This window comes from Paralichthys olivaceus, chromosome 3 (genome assembly GCF_024713975.1).
Source record: "Paralichthys olivaceus isolate ysfri-2021 chromosome 3, ASM2471397v2, whole genome shotgun sequence".
Lineage (NCBI taxonomy): Eukaryota > Metazoa > Chordata > Actinopteri > Pleuronectiformes > Paralichthyidae > Paralichthys > Paralichthys olivaceus.
In genome coordinates, this window is record NC_091095.1 from 9,210,884 (window position 1) to 9,236,100 (window position 25,217).

At 41.2% G+C, this 25,217-nt stretch overlaps 2 protein-coding genes across 3 annotated transcripts; both read left to right on the forward strand.

Annotated features, from left to right (window-relative positions):
• Positions 1–99: 99 nt before the first annotated feature.
• On the forward strand, positions 100–5,904 carry ddx59 (DEAD (Asp-Glu-Ala-Asp) box polypeptide 59). Of its 2 annotated transcripts, none has more exons than XM_069521863.1 (8): positions 100–256; positions 502–1,367; positions 2,145–2,327; positions 2,493–2,582; positions 3,036–3,287; positions 4,670–4,822; positions 5,235–5,363; positions 5,550–5,904. In XM_069521863.1, exons 2-8 carry the CDS (start codon positions 522–524, stop codon positions 5,808–5,810), a joined length of 1,914 nt encoding a protein of 637 aa, XP_069377964.1. In that variant the 5' UTR covers positions 100–256; positions 502–521; the 3' UTR covers positions 5,811–5,904. The 2 variants fall into 2 exon arrangements, with proteins under 2 accessions (XP_069377964.1, XP_069377965.1); XM_069521864.1 differs by having other exon boundaries at positions 242–313.
• Positions 5,905–7,208: 1,304 nt separating this feature from the next.
• Positions 7,209–24,566, forward strand: kif14 (kinesin family member 14). The gene is made up of 29 exons (XM_069521865.1): positions 7,209–8,496; positions 9,009–9,263; positions 9,392–9,479; positions 9,607–9,705; positions 9,883–9,935; positions 10,029–10,059; positions 10,277–10,384; positions 10,543–10,659; positions 10,742–10,860; positions 11,210–11,382; positions 12,623–12,770; positions 13,156–13,219; positions 13,448–13,632; positions 13,799–13,901; positions 14,015–14,172; positions 14,279–14,426; positions 14,801–14,947; positions 15,553–15,685; positions 15,964–16,057; positions 16,192–16,333; positions 17,225–17,331; positions 18,639–18,739; positions 18,872–19,102; positions 19,242–19,429; positions 19,937–20,089; positions 20,823–20,945; positions 21,116–21,190; positions 22,421–22,571; positions 23,267–24,566. Exons 1-29 carry the CDS (start codon positions 7,442–7,444, stop codon positions 23,626–23,628), a joined length of 4,911 nt encoding a protein of 1,636 aa, XP_069377966.1. The 5' UTR covers positions 7,209–7,441; the 3' UTR covers positions 23,629–24,566.
• The last annotated feature ends 651 nt before the right edge of the window (positions 24,567–25,217 follow it).

The following is a 25,217-nucleotide window of genomic DNA, read 5'->3' on the forward strand; positions in this document are numbered from 1 at the left end:
TACTCTACAATATGAAACATTATATATAAACCATCTAATAAAAGACCTTGAAGTTTAATAAAGTTCAAATATATGAAAAGCTCTTGTAAATTAAATAACAACCATGTTGTAAATCTGTTTTAAAGAAAGCTTTGAGTGAGGCTCAGCGCAGAGGTTGATCTACGAACCACATATCCCAAAGTGCAAAGCGGTGTCATGCGTCATCAGTGTGCGTCGGATCAATGTTTTGAACCGTTGGAAGATTTGACGCAGGGAGGTAAGTGTGTCTTTTTATTACACATGGAAACACGAAGCTAACATGCTAACGTAGCTTGTGAGTCCGTTGTGGCAGAACTGTGGTTTGAAAATGCAAATTTAACACAAACAAACGAAAATGTGGAAACGTTTGACTCGTTTTCAGAAACATGCTGGTGTTTATTTGTCTTTGTGGGACTGTGATGTGGTTGATGTGTAAAACCACAGCGAACATGACTGGTATTGTGTTGTTGTTGTTGTTCACAGGTCAATGATCCCTCAAGACAATGTTTATGCCAAGAGCCCTGAAGGTGAAGAGACCGGCCCAGAGATCAGGACCGACTTTGAATAAGAAAAGCAAGATAAAGGAGGACGAGAGAAAAGATGAGAGTAGTTCAGAGACACCTGTTCACGAGGAGGAAGCATATGAAGATGTGAAAATACAGGATGAGACAAAGCAAGCAGGTGGGGATTCTGCAGCTTTGACAGAGAGCTCAGCACATGAAGATGGACTTAAATCGTCCTCTAGTGAAGAAGAGGAGGAGGAGGAGGAGGAAGAGGAGCCGGTGAAATCATTCAAAAAGAGCCAGAGATGGCCTGAGCCGGGGGAGCCTGTCTGTGTGATGTGTGGTCGCTATGGGGAGTACATCTGTGACAGCACTGACAACGACGTTTGCAGTCTTGAATGCAAAGCCAAACATTTGCTGCAAATGGGGATGGGCACTGGGGCCGATGTGTTTACCCGTAAGGACGCAAGTGGAGCTGGACAGACTCGACCCCCGCAGCCTGCAGGTGACGCAGGGGCAGTGGGTGAAAGTGAAGCAGGGTATTCCTACAGGGAAGATCCATTCATATCGGGCCTGACGGAGGAACAGGTGCAGCGTATTAAACAGGAGCTCGGCATTGACACCCAGGGCAGAGATGTCAGGAGACCCATCGTTGAGTTCGAGCACTGTGGTTTCCCTGCCACGCTGAGCGGGAACCTGAAGAAGGCGGGCTATGAGGCGCCCACGCCGGTCCAGATGCAGATGGTGCCTGTGGGTCTGGGTGGCAGGGATGTGATTGCCAGTGCGGACACAGGCTCAGGGAAAACTGTGGCCTTCCTGCTGCCAGTGGTGGTCAGAGCACTCGAGGTAAAACAGTGCAGCTGAAAAAAAGAATTATTGGTTGTATTTCACTCACACAAATACACGTTTGTCAATCATTGTTTAGATTATGTCTTAATTTGAGATTTCAATGTTTGCTTCTGCTGGAAGGATAAATACTCGTGTAATGCTTGATTCAAGGCAATTACATGAACTGTCTTGAAATTTCTGAATTTATTTTTATTCATTATCGAAATAATTACAGTCACAGTGATGCATCAATTGGGATTTTTAGCGCAGAGGATCCATTAATCTCTTAGCCATACTGAGATGGAATGTAAACATGTGCACACCATCACCATGACAGAGGTGGATCATATTGAAGAAGAACAGAATAATAGAGCACTCAGCATTCTTAGTGATTTTATTTGTGCAGACTACATGTCTGCCCTGGAGTTAGGTTCCTTAATTATCACCATTACAAGCACCCTGCTCTAGGGAATGCACTGGTCAGGTCATTTTGTTTTTTGAGCAACAACTAAGAGGGTAAACTGAGCTGAAAAGGCAGAATTCAAACTGCTCTGAGTTATCCTTTAACGAAATAGAGCTTCAACAGCTGACAGAGTCACTCCGTCCCCCTGTACAGAGGAAAAAAATAGAAGAACGAAAATGAATTATTAGTATAGTAGTACCAATGACATTCACTAATGTCTCCAGTAAATATGGAGCCAAAACATGTTTGTTGCCACATCCGTCAGTTCATCTACTGGTGTTTGGCCTTTCATATGTATTCACATGTTGTGAGCATTCTGTTTTTTGTTCTAGAAACCAGCGAGCAGTGTGCACAGCCCCACGGCTCTGATCCTGACCCCCACCAGAGAACTGGCCATTCAGATAGAGAGACAGGCCAAGGAGCTGGTGATGCGCCTCCCCAACATGAGGACTGCCCTACTGGTGGGCGGCATGCCCCTGCCCCAACAGCTCCACCGCCTCAAAACCAGCATCAAAGTACATTGCAACCACTGTTTTTACAGTATTCTCTCATTAATATTCATCTCAACACAACATTGTCATATATATATATATATATATATATATATATATATATATATATATATTGATTTGATCATTCAGCTTTCTTCATCGTGATTTTCTTTCGTCTAAACCCATTAGATTGTCATAGCCACCCCTGGGCGACTCCTTGAGATCTTGAGGCAGAAAGCAGTGACACTGGACACAGTGAAGGTCGTGGTGGTTGATGAGGTAGGACAAACACACTGCAGTTCATATTTTCTTTGCTGTCAGCAGTGAAAAAAATGTGGTTTATTTTAGAACAAAGTGCCTATAAGGTTGAATGAGTGGGTTTAATTTTAGTGTCAGTACTTTTCTCCAATGAAACATATCTATCAAAGAGTAATGTTATATGATGCACTCTGTATCCAACATTCAGTTCATCATCCTCCAGAAAACCTTAATTTGTGGTGATGCAGCAGCAGTTTTGTTTGATTTTGCAGGAATGAAAATGTTGACATAAAACGGCTCTGATTACTTAATTAGACTTGAGTCACATCATATCCCAAAAAAATGCTGTAACATTTAATATTTCACACAATAGTGGTTATGAAAATCCATACATTTTCCCCTTACACGCTGTTTAGAATGTAGCAGCCTTTGACCCTGCAGATTGGTTATGAGTATTTGCTGTGTATCCTGTAGGTGGACACTATGTTGAAGATGGGCTTCCAGCAGCAGGTGCTGGAGGTTCTGGAACAAGTCCCAGAAGAGCACCAGACTCTGCTGGCTTCGGCCACCATCCCAAAGGGGACAGAGGAGCTGGCTGCTCGTCTAGTCCGCGACCCCGTGCGTATTGTCATCGGAGAGAAGAACCAGCCCTGTGCAAACGTCAGGCAGATCCTGCTTTGGGTAGAGGAACCCTCCAAGAAGAAGAAGCTGTTTGAGATTCTTAATGTGGGTTGTGACCTCTTGAGGTTGTTTTAATCACAATTCACCTAAGTGTTGCTAAGAGATTGTTTCTCCTTTTGCTTTGGTCAGCAAGTCTGGTTCTCAGTAGCAAGATTTTGGGTGGAGTATCACTAAGCCCTGCACTTCCACTTCCAAACTTTGCTTTCTTTACTGGTCAGCAGTTTTTGCAGTCTAATTGCACACTGGAGAACCAGGAAAGTGTTCTGCTAGGGACAAGGACAGAAAGTGGGTTATATTCATATGTTGACTATAGTGGCTTTATCACTAAGCTTCACATGCACCAGTACCAGCTCAGTACTTTATTAACTGGTTGTGTAAAGCTGGGAATTCCTCAAGCTCCATGGTCCGGTCTCCCCACTACACCATATTTAGACAGCCATTGCTGCCGCCCTGGCCCCAGTCTGGAGGAAATGGGTGGGCCGTGAGCCATGGCACCACTCCAGGAATCCCAGCAATGGCTTGTACCATTAACACCGCACAGCACAGCAAGAATCTGCTTTACCTAACCCAGTGAAGAAGTGTTTTTAGAGAAACGGGGGAGACCTCTTTTGTGGAGAGGGGCGGTTTTTCTTTTTTATTCATGACTGCTGTTATTTAATCCAGCACTGTCACTGAACAGTGATATAATGGGTGGGTGCTGCAGGATTCCTGTAGGATCACTGGGCTGTTACTGAAGTTGGAAGGGACACCCAGTGAAAACCAAAACCCAAAAGTGGACAGTACCCAGGAATCCCCAGGCAGCTGAAAATGTACTTAAACTAAAGTCAGAGAGTCAGTGTGTTCCCACAAATTGGAGCCAAATCAATAGGCTAAGAGATAAAAGCAGATTGATGCAAGAGCGTCATTATTTTATCCTACCGTCCTACAGACATGTTATTAGTTAACAAGGGAAATAGCTTGGATTGTGAAAAAAATGACAGAAAAAGTCTAATTTCATAGCATTTCTTAAGGCTTTGAAAGGCCATCTTGTCATGATCAAGGTCAAATAAATGCAATTAAATGTTTTCCCTAAAACATCAACTTCAAATTTAATTTGATGGTTCTTTGACTTAAAATAGAAAGATTGTTTCCTCTTTCATTCCCACTCCTCACCCTCTCACTGTTCGTGCTCTATGTAACTTTGGTGAGTGGGTACGATCTACAGTGAGAAGTGCGAAACCGAGTCAGAATCAAGCCCAGGAAGTTCAAGACCAATGCTGAATCGTAGATGTCATTTATAGCCAGCGTTTATCTCCATTACTTAGCAAGGGAACTTAATATATCAATGCATTTAATGCCGTATGCTGTTACTGAAACAGCTTTATGAAGAAATATGAAACTGTTATTTTTTTTTTTAAATATCTGTGTTTTTCCTCGTGGCTCTGCAGGACAGTAAGCTGTACCATCCTCCTGTGGTGGTGTTTGTCGACTGTAAACTGGGGGCTGATCTGCTGTGCGAGGCTGTCACCAAGGTGATGGACCTCAAAACAGTGGCAATCCACTCTGACAAGAGCCAATGGGAACGTAACCGCATCCTCAGGGTGAGTCCGATGGCAGCCAGAACATGCACAGTCAAGTGAATAAACAGTAGTGCTCCTGTGTTGCTGCTGAATTACTTGTAGCTGAACACAACAGCCAAACTAACCAGTACTGTCAGTACAATGAATGTGCAAGGATTTAAATATTATGTTAATGTTGAAAGATTAATTCGCTCAGCCTGCTATTCTAAAGGAAAAGGTCAGACAAGCTCTTATTTCAAATCTACTGTCGAAACACTAACTCTTAAATAAAACACAGGGATTAGACAAGTCCCAGCATGATCCAGATTCAATTTTGGAGCCACTCAAAAGCAGATCATATTGCATATTGATGCAAATGTGTTAATTCCCAACATTCACAGTCTGTGTAGAGTGTTGGTGCTGAGAATGTCTGACTGTGTATTATTGTCTTCAGGGTCTTCTGGATGGAGACTTTGAGGTGGTGATCAGCACCGGAGTGTTGGGAAGAGGACTGGACCTGGTCAACGTCAGATTGGTGGTGAACTTTGACATGCCAAACACAATGGACGAGTATGTCCATCAGGTTAGTAAAGCCTGATGTGAGAAAGATGTCATCTTTGCAGCAGCATTTTATTGTTTTTCCAATGCACTTCTATTTTTTTTCAGAATATGGTCTTACAACTCAATCGTTCATTTCATTAATGCCTGATACATAACATGGCAAGCAAACTAAAATATTCTATTCAAACTTCTATTTCTTTCCATCCAGGTGGGCAGAGCAGGTCGACTGGGACACAGGGGAACCGCCATTACTTTTCTCAACAACAACAACAAGCGGCTCTTCCTAGAGGTGGTGAACCGGGTCAAACCCACAGGGTCCATCCTGCCCCCACAGCTCCTAAACTCCCCCTACCTCCACGAGCAGCAGAGGAGGGAAAGACATAAGAACAAACAGAGGCCTGAGGACACGCTGGTCACTAAGAACAACCTCATCGACATCATCAGGAAACACGACCGGCGCAAGAAGTAGCTGTAGATGGTGCTGTCTATTTATTAAAGAAAGGCTAAATGTTTATTTTGTATATTTTTATTCGAAAAAATAAATTAAATTTGTATGTCATCAATAGTTTAAGAGAATGTGTTCAACATAAAGAGTTTATATAGGGGAATTTTATTTTAGTGAAACAAGTTCTGAAAAAAAAAAAGTTTTTCTGTTTTAAGAGAGCAGATGTTGATATCAAAACCTCAATGATTTCTAGTCATTGGTGGATTACTGAATGGACTGCGGGGCTCTTGGACCAAATGGCTGTAACCATCCCTTGCAAAAACTTCAGTAAAAAAATGCAGACAACTGCAAACATTCAAAAAGGGACAAAAATGACTTTAACAGGCATGCAGTGACCATAGAGACATAAAACATGGATAGAAAATGACTAAAGAAACAAAGGGAGAGTATAAAGATCCAAAAACCACACGAAGATGAACAAAACAGAAATATCCCTCTATGAAGAAAGGATCAGGAGCCTTTCTCTTGCCTGTACCCATTGACTCATTGTCTCACAATACGTCTGTGTCTGGTTGAAAGTGATCTTTGATTCCAAGATAAAACATAACTTTTTGATATTTAAAAGTGATCAAATATCAAATACTATACAAACATCAGTTTGTCACGCTTTTTTCTCCAACCCAAGACTCAAATTGGTTTTAAAGCAATTTGTGGCTAATCTTTTGTTATTTCTGAACATATTTCACTGTCTTAGTTCAGTTTTTGTGGAAACTATGTAGTTCACATCACTTTTCAGAGTGACCATAGAAACACAACATGGAGAGAAACACAGAATGACTAATGAGACAATAAGAGTGAATGGAGAGCCAAAAACAACCACATGAAAATGAACATAGGAAAAATATCATTCACAACACAATCGTTTTCAGTCTGGCTGTGTCGCTCTTATGAAGGAGGGATCAGGAGCCTCTCTCATACCTGTACCCACCGACTCATTGACTCATGTCTGGTAGAGTGTGATCTTTGAGTCCTTGTTATATTTAAAAGTAGACGAATGTTGCACATCATACATTCAGTTTGTGACACTATTTTTCCAGCCCAAGACTTAAATTAGGTGTAAAAGCTAATTCATGACCCGACTTTAATTACTCATACAAACATATCTCCCAGTTTATGTGGAAACTATGAGGTTTACGTCACTTTTCTAACGGTACGGTGCTAATTTTTAGAAAAGATCTCATTTGTTTACACTTCAACAATGCACACACACACACACACACACACACACACACACACACACACACACACACACACACACACACACACTAGAACCATGCTGCCACCTAGCGTCAGTCTCAGGTACATGTCTGCTTTGACCATGGCGTGACGTAACGACTTCCGCAAAACAAGCCAATCAGCTGTCAGCGGCCGAGACGGTTTGAAATTGAAGCGGGCGGAAGCGGAGGAAAATAAACTAAAGCAGCTGTTTGAGCTCGGACACAACTTTATCTGATTCAATGAACTTTTAATAGTTTCAAACCAAGATGTCCGGCCGCGCTTGCGTCAGACTGACGTGTTTTTCATGTCGTGTGTTGTAGTCGGACTGAGATAGGTGGACTAACCGTTAGCTCTTCTGTTTTTAGCATTCGGCTAACATGTCTTTATTTAGCGTACAAGCGAGGAAGCACACGGCGTATTACGACCATCTCATGTCGACGGCCAGGACGTCGGGGGGGAGAGGGCGCCCGGCGGAGAGGAAAACACCCGACACGACGCTGGAGAAAAGTGGGACAACAATCGGAGAATCTGCGTGTGAGGACAGCAGGACTTCCGAGAGAAGCCGACAGGTAAACAGGACCTATGTCGTCTCCGTGCTGTCGAAGAGCGGCGGTGGGCAGCAGACACCTCTCCGGAGCCGGCTCACCCTGCAGAGGAGGTCAAGGAGGAGGACCGGGGGCGAGTCAGGGGAGAAAAGTGGGACTGAAAGCAGCCAGAACAGCATTCCGGCTCCGGAGAAGAGACTGACCCTGCAGCGGAGGACAAGGACCCCCTCCATGGATAAAAGCGCCCAGGGGCAGCGTGGGCTCAGCGGCGCTGGTGTGCAGCCACCGCCGAAAGTCCTGGGTGAACCAAACGGCAGGACCCCGAGTTTGTTCAGGTCTGCGAGTGTGAGAGAAGCTGCCTCCAAGAGTAAAAGCAGAGACACTCATGTGGAAACCCAGGGCAGGCTGGCACACAGCAAGACACCCTCCGCTTCATCTTCCTCCACAAGACAGCTGGAGGACCAGGCCCAAACATTTAAAACCCCCACAAAAAAGACATCGTTTGAGAAGATCGCAGCCAGGAGGGACGTGTTCGAGAGACTGGCAGGAAAAGAAGTCCCTAGAGTAGCGGTCAAGTCTGCAAGTCTAGAAAGACCCAAGTCTCGAATGCAACAAGCTCAAGACAGTAAACCTGCGCCAGCTCCTCGGGTCAGCAAGGCGTCCGCAGGTGTGCACAGGCCCAACCCTGCGCCACAGGTGATCAGGACATCCAGCTCCGACCAGAGGGGAGACGTGACCCAGGCCAGGACCTCCACCCCTGCTCCTGCTCCAACAAGAACCGAGCAGCCCCTGTCTCGACCCAGTGAGGCTGTGAAGCAGCAGGATTCATTAAAGATGGAGGACAGTGCAGTGACTGTGGCTGTCCGTGTCAGGCCTTTCAGTGCCCGGTAGGTAACACACTGCTCACCCGATCAGTCTGCAGGTAACAGTGTGGTTTATTTAAAAGTAACTGCTTCCTCTTCTGGACACCAGGATATACAACTAATGATAAACCAAGGTGCAGTTAAATCAGGTCTCATTTGGTTCAACTGTTTATCCTGGACAAGCAAAGACATTGCTCAGAAAAGGGAGTTGAACAACTTAAAGGAATATATAGAAATGTTCTCAGCATCAAATAAAAACTAGGCTCATTCTCTCAATGACTACTTCATTTAATCCACTGGTTAATTGGCAGAAAAAAAACTGAAGCAGCTATTTTGATTATAGATTCATATCTAGTAATTTTTCAAGCAGCTATGCTTGTACTTGAAGCTTTAATTATAATGAAATATTTCTAATGTTACTTTATACGCAGATTGTATGGAATCTACTTATTATTCACATGTTTAGCTTGTGGAAGTGCTCAGTTTTAAATCCCTTTCTGCAATCATGTTTTTGAATATTTCTAATCTTTAAACAGGGAGAAGGCAGAGAAGGCATCGCAGGTCATTTTCATGAATGGCCAGGAGACCGTTGTCCAACACCCTGAGTCCAAACAGAGCTACTCCTTTACCTATGACTTCTCTTTGTGCTCGGTGGATGAGAGCGAGTCCACATTTGCCAGCCAGCAGATGGTGTACGAGACACTGGCTAAACCTCTGCTACTAAGGGCCTTCGAAGGATTCAACACCTGTCTGTTTGCTTATGGTCAAACCGGCTCTGGAAAATCGTACACGTGAGTATTTTTCTGTTTTTTACACTCATCCTTTTCCCATTGAGTCACTCTCTTCTCATCCACTCACTTCTACACAATGAATCATGATCAACTGACAGTTTGAATTGTTTAAAATTGTTTCCTTGCAGGATGATGGGCTTTGGAGAAGAAGCAGGGGTTATCCCACGGTTCTGTCGTGAGCTTTTTTCTAGAGTGACCTCAATCGAAAATAAAGAGGTAAAATGTAAAAGCATTTATTTTGTTTTCTAACGCTCGACTGAATGAACTAGAGCCCTAAAAGACTTAAATGTTTACAATACTTCCATGAATTATCAAATGAGACGTTTGACTTGTTATGTTTCAGGTCAAATGTCATGTAGAGATGAGCTATTTTGAAGTTTACAATGAGAAGATCCACGACCTCCTGGTTACCAGAGATGATCCAAACCAAAGGAGGATGCCTGTGAGTAATTTGCAGTTGATAACTCAGTTTTGTTGTCCAACTTTGTGTGGAAAGTACTTTGTCTGTCTAGATAACATTGAACATCTTCTAGATCATATCTCAGATGTGCATTAAGTCTTTGATTTATAAGAAAATATGAATTATTCTAGATAAAACCTAGTTGATTTGTGTTTCCAGCTGCGGGTGAGAGAACATCCCGTCCATGGTCCCTACGTTGCTGAACTTTCTACGTAAGAAACACTTATTACTCTTTGTATAACACAATAAGAACATTATTGAATGGCGTCATTATCAGAATTGCTCACTTTGTTATTTCTTCACAGGAATGTTGTGAGCTCTTACAATGACATCCAGGTGGGTTTGAAACTTATCAACTTACCAAGATACATGTTGCTCTTATGAACCACGTTGAATTATTAAGCGAGTCAAGGTTCGATGTTACAGATATCAATGTCTGTGCATGTGCACTTGAAGATTAAGCTTTTCAGAGATACAGTATATTCAAAGGGTAACATGGAAAATAAAACATACTGCTGATATCACTTGAGAGATTCACGCTGTTTTGTTTTAGGGTTGGCTGGAGCTCGGCAACAAGCAGAGAGCCACAGCAGCTACAGGAATGAACGACAAGAGCTCCAGATCTCACTCCGTCTTCACCCTGGTTATGACCCAGACCAAAGTATGACCTGTGGACTTATCTGTATCATCACCTATTGCACAACAAAATAGTTTAAGTCTGAAAATATTTTATATAATTGCAAATAATTCATCAGAGACACACTGATAAATTTGGGCTGTTGAATGTGACACAGGTAATGAGTTTGTGTTTGTGTGCAGACTGAGTTTGTGGAGGATGAGGAACATGACCACAGCATCACCAGCAGGATCAACCTGGTGGACTTGGCAGGCAGCGAACGCTGTAAATCGGCTCAGACGAGTGGAGATCGACTCAGGGTACAAACACAGACGCACTGAGCTTTGGCTTTGTTGAAGATTCTATCCTATTAAAAACTATGCATTTTCTGTGTCATTATAGGAGGGCGCTAGCATTAACAAATCCCTGCTCACCCTTGGAAAGGTCATCTCTGCTCTGTCTGAGCAAGCACTGACCAGGAAGAAGGTCTTCACACCGTACAGGGAGTCTGTCCTCACATGGTGAGAGATCAGGACGCTTGTGCGCACACTATTTTTGTATACTCTCATAATTAAGAGAACATTAGAAGCATGAAGTCAATGTTGTTTCCCACTTTCATACTGTACAAAACTTGTGTGGGATTATTTCTACATCCAAGAAGGAGTTAAAAAGAAGAATTCTTACAAATAAAGATGTTCACAATACTGGAAAAATCTAAATAAATACAATAAATTAAATTAATAATAATAATAATAATAAATTGGGGAGCATATAGACATTGTTATAACTGTATTGAAAATACATTGTTGCACAGGTCTTTGAAGAAATATACATTTTAATTTGATCCTGACCCGGGTTGTTCTTCTGCAGGCTGTTAAAAGAAAGCCTCGGGGGAAACTCTAAGACAGCCATGATCGCCACACTGAGTCCAGCAGGCAGCAATGTGGAGGAAAGTCTAAGCACCCTCCGCTATGCCCAGCAGGCCCGGACAATCATCAATGTTGCCAAGGTCAATGAAGACACCAGTGCAAAGCTCATCAGAGGTGAGAAACCGAGAAAGCTTTTGTTAAAACTGTTATATGCCTTTAAACCTGTTTACTTATCTACACCCACCGTGTAATAATAGATCATTTTAATATGTCTTATCACTATATTTGTTTGAGAACTTGTCCATTCATGCAGGGAATATATTAAATATAAATAAATAGATACATTTATAGGTGGATGTGACCTTTGTGATAACACCGGAGGATGTGGGATGCGTGTGTGTGTAACACCTTTCTCCCTTGAGAAAACAATTTTCAACTCAGAGAGAGTTCTTTCTTCTTGCCGTGCACATTCATGGACATTATATTTTTCTGGAGGTCCTGGTTTTTTTGTCAACCTGAAAATCTGCCATCCTACACAGCACACACCTGCATGTCCTTATTCACAAGGAAATGGATTTTCTATGCTTGACTGATGTTTCTACCCAGTTTGCCTCCTAGCATCTGGCAAAAGTATTTGTGCACTGAAAAAAATCTCAGCCGTACAAAATCAAGTTTTAAAGCAACATAGTGCACTTACTAAACAAACCCCTCCTGTTTTCAGTAGCTTATTTATATATATATACACACACAACTTCGATTCAAACAATGTATTCTCTTTTCACTAGCTCCTACTTCATCTGCCTCCGTTTGTTTTTGTCTCTTGTTCTCTTTCTATATACATGCACGTCTATCTTACTATTCATGTCTTGCACTTGATCTTCTTCTCTCTCCTCTCCCACATATACCCTCCTGTCTGCCCATCTATCCATCACCAACTTATGCACTACCCAGTTCAATTAAAGCTTGGCCCTAACCTTGCCTCCAGGCCATATTTATGCACTGTCAGCTGCACATGGCGGCTAACTGTCATGCAAGTATTATTTTTCACGAGATGATTATGCTGCTGTTCCACATTCTCCGCACTAAGGGGAGCTCTTGCTGTGATTTTCTCTCATGTCCGTGTGAGAGACTCTAAGGGACTATGACTTAAACATTACAAATCCAGTCTGTGTTGCTGTGTAAATTGTTGTCTGTAAATGATATTGTTCAGATCTTAAACAAAATCTGAATATTATTTGTTGCCTCTTTTGAAGTCATGCCCTAAAACAAACTGTAAGGACCTTTATGTAACACTGCAATTTGTATTGACAGTATTGGTATTCCTCTAAGTTTATATTTCCTCAGTACTGCTTCATTATATAATTTAGCTGTATGTATTTGGAACAAACTGTATGTGTGTGTGTGTGTGTTTTAGAGCTGAAGGCGGAGGTGGAGAAGCTGCGAGCGGCCCAGATGAGCTCACAGGGGATTGAACCAGAGAGTGTCCGGCTGTTCCTGCAGGAGATCACTGCCCTGAAGACTAAACTCTGTCAGCAAGAGAGAGAGATGGTCGAGGCCAACCGGTCAGCATTACTGCAGTCATCATGAATTTATTTATTTTATTCCTTTGACCTGACACACTTTGATTATCATTTTTCTTTTTAAGAGAGAAAGCTGTAGCAGATTTCCATGTTTTAAATGAAAGTAATAACAGTGTTTCTTCATATTCCTTGGCATTTACTGAATTTTCTTTGCACAGTTCATATATTTTATTTATTCATATTTACATTTCTCTGTTTGTACAAATGGTAGGGTCCAAAAATGAGAGACCACTTTCTCCATTCACTTGAAGGGGAAAGTTGTTTTCATATATATAGGTTTTTAAAAAAAAATATATATATTTAAACATCAGCCCTCGAAAATGTGATAGCATTTAAACTCCATAAAACTTAACTTATTTTGTGACAGGGCATGGAGAGAGAAACTGGAACAAGCTGAAATACGCAAACGTGAGGAGACCAAAGAGTTGCAGGTAACAAAACACTGATGCTTTATTTATGATGTAACTTCTCTTTAACTTGCATTGAACTTTGTTTTGGGTGTCACACAATTTGCAAAAAATTGTCAAAGTGAAAGTAATGTGCTCTGAAAACACGAGTAATACATTTTCCTGTGTCGTCATACTAAAAATTTTCTGAGTTAGGAAACATTTCAAACCAGAAAGACAATATCAGTTGTCAACTATGTTCTTGTTCTCCAGAAAGCAGGCGTGACGTTCAAAGTGGACAATCGTCTTCCCAACTTGGTGAACCTGAACGAGGATCCCCAGTTGTCTGAGATGCTTCTCTACATGATCAAAGAGGGTCAAACCACAGTGGGCAAGATCAAGTCTGACTCCAGCCGAGACATTCAGCTGACTGGAGCCCTCATTGCCGACCAGCACTGGTGAGAAAGCGTCACTGTCGGGCTGCGAGAACAGTGGCAACTGGTTGAGTTGGATAAATAGTGTGCACCACTACTATACTATATTAAAAGACAAAGTGCTTATAATAAACTAATGCTGTCACTTTAAAATGTTATTTCAATGTTTTTATCATGTTTTTATTTTTAGCGTTATAACCAGTATCCATGGTACTGTCAGCATCACACCCATGGAAAGTGCCAAGACCTTTGTTAATGGGAACCTGATCTCAGAGTCCACTGTCCTTCATCATGTGAGTAGATCATGTCAATCATGTCAATCATGTCAATCATACGACCAACCCTTTTGTCCGAGGTGCTTTTATGCATATAATTCACTATTCCCGTCTATGTATTTTAATTCCAGGGTGACAGGGTGATTCTAGGCGGCGACCACTACTTCCGCTTTAACCATCCAGCTGAGGTGCAGTCTGGGAAGCGTGTATCGTGTTGGACAGGCGCAGGCGATGGCCAGAAAGATTTTGAATTTGCTAAAAATGAACTACTTAAGGCTCAAAGAGCTCAGTGAGTCTAATGACCATTTGGAAAAACCTACCCTGTGTTTAATTTTTTTCAAACATTTTATTTCAAGGTTACATAATTCCTCTAAAGATATCTTTGTGTTTCTCAGGCTGGAGGCAGAAATTGAAGAAGCCCATCTGAAGGCGAAAGAGGAGATGATGCAGGGAATCCAGATGGCAAAGGAGGTGGCCCAGAAGGAGCTTTGTGATCAGAGGGCACTTTATGAGGACAGGATTCGTGCCCTGGAGAGAGAGCTGGTACATTACATTTCTGTTTTTTTTATTATGAGCTGGAGGGCATCTGGACTGCTAAGTATTACCCATTGGCATGAAACCACAGCTCTGTCCTATGCACTCTTTATACCGTACAGTGTTATGAGGATTCTCCACAAATTCTTATCTGTTCTGTGTGATTGCAGTGATTGAAAGTCAATTTGCTTAAAAGTTTTACCTGTTAACAAATCCTCCTAAATCACAAATTGAAATCAATAGGTGCATTTTCTTTGACCCTGTGTTCTGCATTACATAATCAGTGGTCAAATACTTCTTGTCATGTGTAATTTATGTATATCCCTACACCCTGTCAAGTTGTGCTGCCAGCTTTGAGTAATGGCAAAATGTAATTTATTCAGAACGAGGAGAGTGCGTGGAAACGTCAACAGGAATTAGACCAGCAGAGGGTGGCCAGTCAGATGGCAGAGCTGAAGATGGCCAAGCTGGAGCTGGAACAGAAGGTGGACTCCCACAAGAAACACCTCCGTCTGCACATGGAGGCCCAGGTCAGCACACGGAGCAAAACCTGGGAATGTTTCCTCTTCACTTGGCTCAACTATTTTCAGTTTCAAGGAAGCTGTCTTAGTGCTGGATAGGGATTGTTCCATGAAAAAACAAGTTTATTTGCTTTATCCCACTGTCAATGTCTATTAGCCTTTCAGAATATTTGAATATTAACTGTTTTACAGGTCTCATTTATTGCCTTTACACTGTTGAGCTCACTCTCATTTTCTTTTGGAAGAGACTGTGTCCTAAATACTAACAACTTGGCCTCAGAGATTCAGACTAGTGGTTTGGTAGAGCTGCAGTATCCAAGAGAAAATAAGTAACAGATCTTAATTCAGTCAGCTTTCTCAAGTTTTCTCTCTGTTAATCTTCAGATGTCTCTCGATAGGAAATATGATTATTTCTGTAACTGTAAATGACATCATCTCCCTAATTTGCTCATTCTCATGTTTTCTGATGATCTGAAAAGAGCTTGAAAAGCTCAAGCAAATGTGCTGACACAGGGTTTATGTTTAACTGATGGGCCATTTGGTTTGTGGTAGAGCTTGGCTTGAGGCATAACGGTGGTTTTTAACAGTGTGTACATTACCATGATTCACTCCAGGCGATGGAGGAACACCGTGTAAGTCAAGTGAGGATTGTTGAGGCCCTGGAGGCAGAGAAGAAGAAGATTGGCAGAGAGCTGGAGGAGATGCAGAAGAAAAGAGCTTTGAGGGATATCCACACTCCGAGAAATGGTGAGATCTACAGGTCATGACCACGTCTTGGAGTTAAGAACGATATCCACCCACACAGATTCCACCCATCTGGCACTGTAGATGGGTGGGATCTGTCCATTTAGCTGTTTATAGTGAGATGACAACTCTTGTGGAGGGTGGTTACAAAATCAGAATCATCTAATGGATTGGAATACTAATACTAAAAATGTATTTTTTCAATAGCAGTGTCTTGGAAACAAAACAAAATGTACGTGGTGGTTGTGGTTTAGTTAACAAGTTACGTTTCTATATTTCAGTCTCTCCACATTGGGATGCTATGAAGATGTCCTTGATGATTGAGGAAGCTAATAAGATCAGTGCTAAACTGAAAAAAAACACAATTTTTAGAAGGTATGGAAATTTTGTTTTCATTAATTTAAGTGGCGGCTGTCTCTAATTTTATAGCAAGGCTTTACCATAATTACGCTGTTATTCAAAGCTTCATTGCATCAATAAAACCTTAACTTGACTCTCCTCATTTTAAGACACGAAAGCTCTGACAGTGAGAATCTGGAAACGGATGGTTTGCTCCAGGTGCGGGTTCAAAACACAAAGCTGGGGATCTCCACATTCTGGAGTCTGGACAAGTTCCAAAACAACATGGCTGCCATGAGGGAACTCGAACAGGTTGGCTTTAAATCAGTTCTGCCTTCAACATTTTCACTTATCTGATCGAATGATTATTGATTCCTGGAAAGAACCTGAACATTTTTAATGATTTTAAACAAATTATAAAAGAACATGAACTGGTTGATTGAAGGTTAATTTGTTAAAGAGCTCTTCTCTTAAAGGGTGAAGGCTGTGGCAACATGTTTTCCTTGATTGGATCACTTTTCCAGAGCCATACTGATCAGATCGATTGGAAAGTAGATCAAAGAAAAAAAAATTGGCCAAACTAGAGAAGGAAATAAAAGGCTTCTGGCCCCAAAATCTTGTCCTTCACAATAGATTCTGCATATTCACATTCAGAATCTTAACCCTGTCATATGGTTTCCACTTATTCAGGGTATTTCCAAGTCTTTTTCTCTACTTATCTTAGATCAGTTCTAGCTGCCTCTGGTTATCATTTAGGGTTGTAAAGAATAATTGACATGTAAGAATATTTTTTATTGCCATAGTATTGTTGAATATTGTGTATAGAGTCAGAATGATCATCAAAAACATTTACACCCTTAAATGTCTAATATGATGAAGGACATGCAATAAGTAGGCACTTGATAAAGATGATGCACAGGAAGGTTCATTTATTGGATTTTACCAGTGCTCTAATAAGCTAATAGATGTTGGCTGTTGAATGAAGCATATTCAAGCAGCCAGCCCATCTGTTCCTCATTCTGCATATTCACTCTGACATCATCTCAAGTGCAATTGCCAATTTCCCAGATGTTTGACCTTATTTACAGTCCAGAATGGGTCGTTTTATGCCTGACAGAGGGATGCTGCTTCACTTTGCCGTGCTTTTCTCATTAAGTTGTGTAAATGAGACCGGGCATGTCAGCAATAGTTTACTCTCCACAGGGGGATTCCACCTCTAAAGATGACGACGTGTTTTATGACCCTGATGATGAGTGGGAGCAAGATATATCGGCCTCCTCTGCCTCCACCTCATCGTTCTCACGCCGAAGGTAATTATCCAGCTCTTCTCTCCCCTCCTATCCATCAGTCGATCATTCCAGCACCATACATTTACATTAGATTTCAGGAATGAATTGTAGTCTTGTCCAGTTATTGAAAATTTGTTAGTAGGCAATTGTTCAGAAACCCTCAAAGCGTGTTGCTGAGGGAGGTACCAAACTGTCTCTCAGCCTTCCTTCCCATCATTCAACAGTTCTCGGGGCTTGGACGGAAAACATCTTTGCCCTAATGCACGTGGTTCTAAATTTCACAGCCCTCGTGCTCAACTCTTTTAATGTGAACAATATGTTAGACAAATGGATGTATATGGAAAGTTGAAAAGTATGTGGACGGAACATGGAAAATCATTTTGTCAAACAGTTTGGAAGATTTTGTTTGTTTTCACAAAGAGTTCCTAGTCTCCACCGATGTAATTTACAACCTGGCACATATTTATGATTTTCAACACATCCTTTTTTTCTTTCTTGAAAAGTTGACATGAAGTTGCTGCCCGCAGTATATTTCCCTCTTTATTCCTTTTGCTCTGTTTATTAATTTTATTTCCATGCAGGCCAGGCCAAGGGCTTTAGAAAAGAAAAGGGCATTGAGGGTCCCTGTGTTTCTCACTCTACAACCCATAATCCAAACACACAAAGAGAGCACCTGTGGTTCACGCAGATCCCCAACATTTTCCCCTCATATTGTAGTTATTCTTGTGAAAACGTGTTTATGGTGTTTCTGGTGGTGCCTGAACTAGCAGCAGACCCAGCCAAATGAAACATGGCACACGGGTCTGTTGTTCCTTTTATACTTTTTTTTCTCTCTGTCTCCACTAAAACCACAGCTGTTTACTGAACCTTCCCACCTAAAGGTTGTTCATATTAACTAGTAAAGTTTATTTTCCTGCAAAATGTATTAAACTTTTATTCTTAACCTTTTAACATTTTAACATACACAGTGGCAAAATAACACATTTAAAATTGAATTACATTTAATTACAGTAAATTATAGCACTCAAATGGGACAATAGGTATGAACTGCAATGAGTAGAATGGCTTTTGCACTCTATTCTTTTAGAGGTAGGGTTGGTAAGTTGTTTTTGTTTCTGATTCACTTCATTTTATTTGTTGAAATCCTGTATCAGTTGCACATTTGCAAACTGAAGCAGGATTACCAGCCTTAGCTTTAATAAAGATACAACATTAATTGTAAGTGTATATATTAGAGCACCAAATCATTCTGAATGAGAGCATCAATATATTTAAGTGTCAATGTAAATAGAAAATTTACTCCTAGAATTTGGTTTGTTTGGCTACAGGAGCAGGAGTTTGTTGAAGAGCAGGAGAATCTCCGGGCGCCTGTACGAGATCCGGGTTCATCCGATTCAGAGCCTCCACAATGGCTCCTCCCAGTCTGCTGGTGAGGCGCAGAATGAAACTGCTGGAATTTGTCATACCCTCTGTATGATACAAAACAAATGCAAAAGTTGTAAGAATGATGTTTAATGTGGCCATCGTTGCACACCCTTCATCTTCAATGTGCTCGTCCCAGGGTTGATGGGTGTCGCCAAACCTCCCTCCACCCATTCCAGCAGCACAGACTCTGCCCTGCCCGGCATCTGCAAAGAGCTGATCGGTCAATCAGTGGGCCGTCTCCGTGGATGTAGTGTGACAGATGAGAGCATGGCTGACAGGTTGGCCTCTGATCTGAACCTGGTGTATGAGGCAGTTCAAACCTTATCTGACCTGTACGACAGCCTGGACGATGACAGCCAGGAGAACGGTGAGGATTTTACTTTGCATGTAACTGACATTGCATACAGACTTGATATTCCAATTTTTCTCTTCGTTCAGGCCAAGGTCTATCTTGTTCCGTTTGGGTTTATTGTGAAGGTGTACATGAACCTTTTTTCCTCCTGCAGTGTTTGTTTGTAACTTGGTGGCCCAGACTCAGCTGGTCAAGGCCACCACAGCCATAGAGAGTGCAGCGTTTGTGACCATGCAGTGGTTGGTGAGTGTTAAACCCGTGTCTGGCTTCCTGTACACAATCACTGAGGAACTCAAGAGCCAAGTGAAGAAGATGGGAGGATTCTTTCAGCTGCTCATTCAGGTAAAGACAAAAACTAAAGCGCTGGAATAAAGGTGGTAACATATTGTGCTTTTTGTGACACTTGCAACATATAAATGAGTTAATGTCTGTAGAAATCTGAGCTGAAAAATGATTTTCAGTTTAGCGTAGTTTGGACAGGGGCAGCTAATCAAAATGCAGAGCATTGATTGACGGATCTTAGCTCTGAGCTGTTTGAGCTCTGTCTATGGAAATGGCCAAGCGGAGGGAATTCTCATCCTTGAGCCCCAAACAGAACATGAATATATGAAACTTAAATCTAAATTCCTTACCAGCCTCAGCACCTAAACACACAATTTTCCCCTCTCACTCCCGATTTCTCACATTCTCAAGTATTGTAATTTATTTACCGCCCCCTCAGCCTACATGGGCCACTTTGTTAGCTTGCTTACATTCATTCACTATTAAATCAATTTTAATTCAGCCTGTGAGTCAGTTCGCTTGTGCTGACTTGATTTTTACCGAAATGATAATTTTCTCCTCATCCAGGGCTGTGAATCAGAGATCACATCCATGGTAACGGAGGCACGGAGGAAGAGCAGCCAGTGCCTGGATGCAGCATTGCTTGCACTCGGCCACCTGGCGGCAGTGACATGCATGCCGCTGAATGCTATGGAGCTGGGTGCCCGGGCCGCAGGCAAGGTAACAGCACCATTAATACCTTAGCAGCTACTATCTCTGGTAAGGCTTTAGGGTTCACTATAATCAAGCCCCTGCTCCACAATACCAGAGAATGAAATATTAGCTGTGTGGATCTCGAAGCACAGAAGATATTAGGACGTGGGGATATTTGGATATAAATACTTTTCCTCTCTTTTCTTTTAGACGTTTTCTTAAAAGTCAAAACAACCACATGGTTTATTGTTGCAGTGACAACATGTCTGAAACAAACAAAGCAGAAAATTCAGTTTAACAGAGTCCCTGTGTGATCCTTGAGATGGTCTGCCTGTCAGGTGATCTCTGGGAAACGTAGTGTCAAATCACCACACTATTGATCGATGAGCACCAAATGTGAAAAAAGGGAAAAAGTGGCTAGCCCAGAATATTGGCTGATATCAGATAATTCCAGTTATATTTGTGGTAGCCCATCTGTTTGTTATATCGGGACGTACAGTAAGCCAAAATTGGAAAGACATCCATGTTGTAATGTTTGTGACTTAGAGCATTGCCCAGTCCTATTATTCATCTGTTCCTGGCTGATCAGTAAGAAGAAATGGCAAGCAAAGATTTACCATATAATAAATAGTAATTCTTTTTATCCTGTAAAATTTACAATTGAATGTCTCTGGTCATAATGTAATAATTAAAAACAGACATATAACAACATTTGTTATAAAAATATGATTTATACAATTATATGATTCCATCTTTTCAGCCTTCCATGACCATGTGTGTACTGAAGGGGACCAACAGAGGCATTCGCTCTCTTTTAGAGGAGAGTCTCACCATCACCAGGGAGATGCTGAGAGACGCTCAGCTGGCGTATCCCAGGAACCCAGTAAGAGATCATAATCATTTATTAAAAGCACTGTTGATTTGGTCGTCTTTAGTTTGTTACCTTAAGTGTTCTATTCCACAAGAATTGTTATGATCATGTATCGTGAATGTGGACATAGATGTTTTTTTTTAAGAGTTGCTAATACTGATACCTGTCATCTCTGCTCACAGGTCCTGCAGAGCCTTAAATCCAAGATGCTTGATTTAGCGCGTGCTCTGCAGAGCTACATGCATTGCCATATTTCGGTGAGTTGTAATGTGACATCCTTGTAAGAGAAATATTTTTTCCTGGATTATTAACTTTTTTTCCAGACACCTTTTATTATCATTTTTTTTGTGGATGTATTCAAGAACAAATGATTAATATAATTTAAACCATAACTAACCAAACAATTGACACAATGTTTCATATTCTAGTTTGCCAGTAGTCTTTTTTTGTCAACTGTGGTTAAAGACAGGATAGAAGCAGGGCAAAGCCTCCCTGGATATGTAAAGGTTAAAAACAGTCTTCCATCTTGACATGGGCTTAATGTTACAGATTAATACCCTCTCCCACAGCAGCCCTTTTAAAGATGCCACTCAGCCTTTTATTGTTCGTGTAAAGCTCAATGGTCTGTAGGCTTATCTCCCTGCAGTGACCCCTTAAAGATAATCCAGGTAATGAATGTGTTGAATGAAGTGGCATCAGTCACAGCTAACGGCTTGTTTGCTGTTATCTTAGCCACACAAACTAGCAGTGTTTTTGTTAAAACCAATCGCGGACACATATGGACGCAGGGGCATTTTGCTGCCCACTGTGTTATGTGGTCAAATAAACCTGAGTTATGGCTTGAAGCAACAACTTACATGCTGTTTTTTTTGCATGCAGCTTGCAACACGGACTGCACTTGTGCATGATAGTGGATGCAAATGTATCTTTGGTATGAGTGTTTACTGCTGGACTTAATATTTTGCAGCTATTCAGAAAGGGGCAGTTCTCAGTCATCTCAAAATAAGAAAAAATTAGAAAAACTTTTTAATGCACTGATACGCAAACATATCATTTAATAGTCCTTCTCTGAACTCATAGTTATTATAATTATAATAACTATTTGGGATTTGTGCAGCAATGTAATAATAAAAATCAAATGGGCACAAATACAGCTTTTGATAGCTGAAAATCAATTACATAGCAACAATAGAAGTTTGAAGCTGTGAGGCAGGTCAGATTGATACATTTAGAATTTTGGAATAAGACAATTTGACGATTAATAATCTCCTGTACCATCCATGTGCTTTGTGCTATCAAGCAATGCTCTTAAAAGCCTGTTACAGCAGAGCTTCTCAGTGGTTGACATTCTAGAAGGTGTATTATATAAAGAAAATTAAAAGCATATATTGTCCTTTGGTTTGTTTTCTTATGTGTGTTACATACAGAGCTGTTCATTTAGCTCTGTCTCTTAATGTCATTCTGGTTGTTTTCTTATTTTGACACAGGAGAGGGAGTCTGACTCAGAGGAGGTGGAGGAATGGGTGGAGGAGGCTTCTGCTTCCCATCTGAAGAAACTGAGGGATGCAGCGACCAAACTGTTCCGACTGAACCACGCCATCACACAACTGCATTCCTCTCTGTCTGCTGCCCTGCGAGGTGAAGCCTCTGACATACACACAATCTGGGTGTTCAGTCAGTGAGACGTATATAGACTAACACTGGAAACATCCTGAAGTCACGAGCATTAGAAAATAACAGTCCGACTAAAGTCAGAAGCAGTTGTTTTAGCCGTTTGTCCTTCACTGTGTCAACTCATTAAGATGATTGTCTAAATATAATACAGTACAATATGACAGAAAGGCTAATGCAGGCATAATCACAAGATGGTTATTTTGAATTTGAGAAATACATGATTGTATTAAAAAAAAAAAGCAGGTCTGTCACTATTATTCATTCTCGGCACTAAAAACAAATGATTCAATGCAATTAATAAAAATTATATCAGTTTAACAACTGAATGCTTCATGCAGTTTGTCATAGCATCAGAATGTAGAATAAACGGCTGGAACAGGTGTAGTTTTATTGGGTGTTTTACTACAGCTTTACTACAGCTTTCCCAATGTCCCAGCCAATCGAAGCATAAACTATGTTTTACTTTTAATTGCTATAATAATACCTGTCGTTGTTGACTTTAATGAATTTTGACTTTAAGAGTTTTGATGGTTGGTTAAAAGCCTGTGTTATTGGCAGGATGACAGACATGAACGGTGTGAATGCAACCAGTCAGAATGCACCAGATTATCATTTCTGTAGGTGTCACTTCTCTTGTCTGACGATCATTCTCCTTCCAGGCAAAGACAGAGACTCCAACCTCAGCAGCTCCAGAGAGCAGATCTCCTCCTCTGCCAAGGCTGTGAACGAGCTGATCGTCGGTCTGTCCAAGGAGGGAGCACTGACAGCGTCCTCACAGCTCCCCTGTCTTCAGAGTGTCGTGACTGCAAGAGACGCACTCCACTCGGCCCTGCAGTCCTTGTCCTTCCCCTGGAACGAACAGGAGGCAGGAGAGGGCAGAAGCTCTGCCGCCTCAGATAAGAGCACAGAGGATGATATCTCGAGTAAAGAGAGTGCTTCCACTTACAGTGCTGTTAGAAATCGAGGTGAAAGTAAAATAGTCTACTTGCACCCATCCAAAGGCAGCCCACACTGGGTGTAATGTGTCTTTACGATGCTCTAATATCATGTAGGATTTACTGCAAAGCTTAACTGCTGACAAGAAGAAATCCGAAATGCTGGTAATAAGAAGCAAGTATCTTTTTTCTTCACACCCCATAATTACCAACCTCACTGCGGGCAGCTGACAGAGAAACTGTTTCCATTTAGTTTGATAGTCGTTCATTTGAACACTTTAAATTAACTGTGGTTTCCACATGTAAGCCTTCATGTCATTTCTGATGCAAGTGCAGCACTAGTGTTGAGATGTACCCGGGTTTGTTGTTAAGAACTTACTTCCAAGTGCTTTGAAAGTATTTTAAACAGATGCATTAGATCTAAGACTTTACTCACCAGATGTGTAAAGTAAATTATTTTTGGTTGCATTTCTATTGAATCGAACATGAAACAGTTCAACAGCTTTTTTGTTAGTGTTTTGTAAAACAAACAAAAAAAAATGTACTGAACGTCTTTGTCCCCGTTCTCTGCTGTATAGGATTTTTCTCATGAAGGTGTATTTCATTCTCATATTCACTTAAAGCTTAGCTCTTTTGTTTTTTGTACACAAACTGTAACAATTTGCACTCCGGAGAAACTTCTCTAATACATGTACCTAAACAAAGTATTTTTTTTTATGTCTTTTGTAAGACTTGGTAAGAACTGGTAAGTTGGTATCATATAGGGAATTGAGATAATACAATACATTAATTTAGTTTGATTTGTCAGGAAAACAAATCATATTGTGTTGCACTATTCACTAAACCATGTAAATAATACACCTTTAATGAGATGTTTTTATTGAATGATTGTGAATTGACACTGAAATGGTACACAGGCTTAAAGTAGGAATTGTTGGAAACATTTATTTACGCTTTTCCTACTTCAACTGTTGTGAGTTAAAAAGTGTCAAAAGTCAGTGAAATATAAATATAAACAAACATGTTCCGTATGATTTATTTACATCAGTGAAACATGTAAATGAATCTTTTCTCTCATATCATTGTGTTAATTTATACAAGGTTAAATTGTGGTGTAATTATTAGGAGGGGATCCACCTGCATCCTGCTTTGAGAGTTGCCTCTGTGACATCATTACGGTGTTACTACCGGTTACTTCCAGCATAATTTACATCCTCGTTATAGTGGCTTCTGCTTCTTTTTCTTCTTCTAGAGTTTAATGTTGTCTCATCTTCCCCTCCCCCAAAAAATATGTTCACACCGCAGATGATCTGAAGTTTAATCTGGACCGAGACCACCTCCTTTGGTCTGGACACATTTTGGTTTACACAAAGACTAATTTCTGCTCCTTTCACCGACGAAATTTGATGCGTCTGTTTCGAATGTTCCGACCGTCCAAGTGTGTGTGCAAATGTGAGCGCGGCTCCAGAGAATAACAGTGGTCATTCAGGCTAAAAACATGGAGTGAATAACCTCGTTTTGAGTCCAATCTGAATGTCAGGGCCTCTTCTGCTGTTTCAACATAATTCAAATGTAAAAAAACAACTTCGATCGTACTTAAATTGGATTGGATTTGGCTGCAACGCTATTTTACCCCTGAAACTCAAGTACACAAGTGTTATGTGGACTCAATCAC

Excerpts from the sequence above, each read along its gene's own strand:
- ddx59 (XM_069521863.1), top strand. The coding sequence starts at position 522 with ATGTTTATGCCAAGAGCCCTGAAGGTGAAGAGACCGGCCCAGAGATCA. Across the intron at positions 4,823-5,234 it reads AACGTAACCGCATCCTCAGG|GGTCTTCTGGATGGAGACTT; the intron begins GTGAGTCCGATG and ends TATTGTCTTCAG. Across the intron at positions 5,364-5,549 it reads TGGACGAGTATGTCCATCAG|GTGGGCAGAGCAGGTCGACT; the intron begins GTTAGTAAAGCC and ends CTTTCCATCCAG.
- kif14 (XM_069521865.1), top strand. The coding sequence starts at position 7,442 with ATGTCTTTATTTAGCGTACAAGCGAGGAAGCACACGGCGTATTACGAC. Across the intron at positions 9,706-9,882 it reads CAAACCAAAGGAGGATGCCT|CTGCGGGTGAGAGAACATCC; the intron begins GTGAGTAATTTG and ends TTGTGTTTCCAG. Across the intron at positions 11,383-12,622 it reads CAGTGCAAAGCTCATCAGAG|AGCTGAAGGCGGAGGTGGAG; the intron begins GTGAGAAACCGA and ends TGTGTGTTTTAG.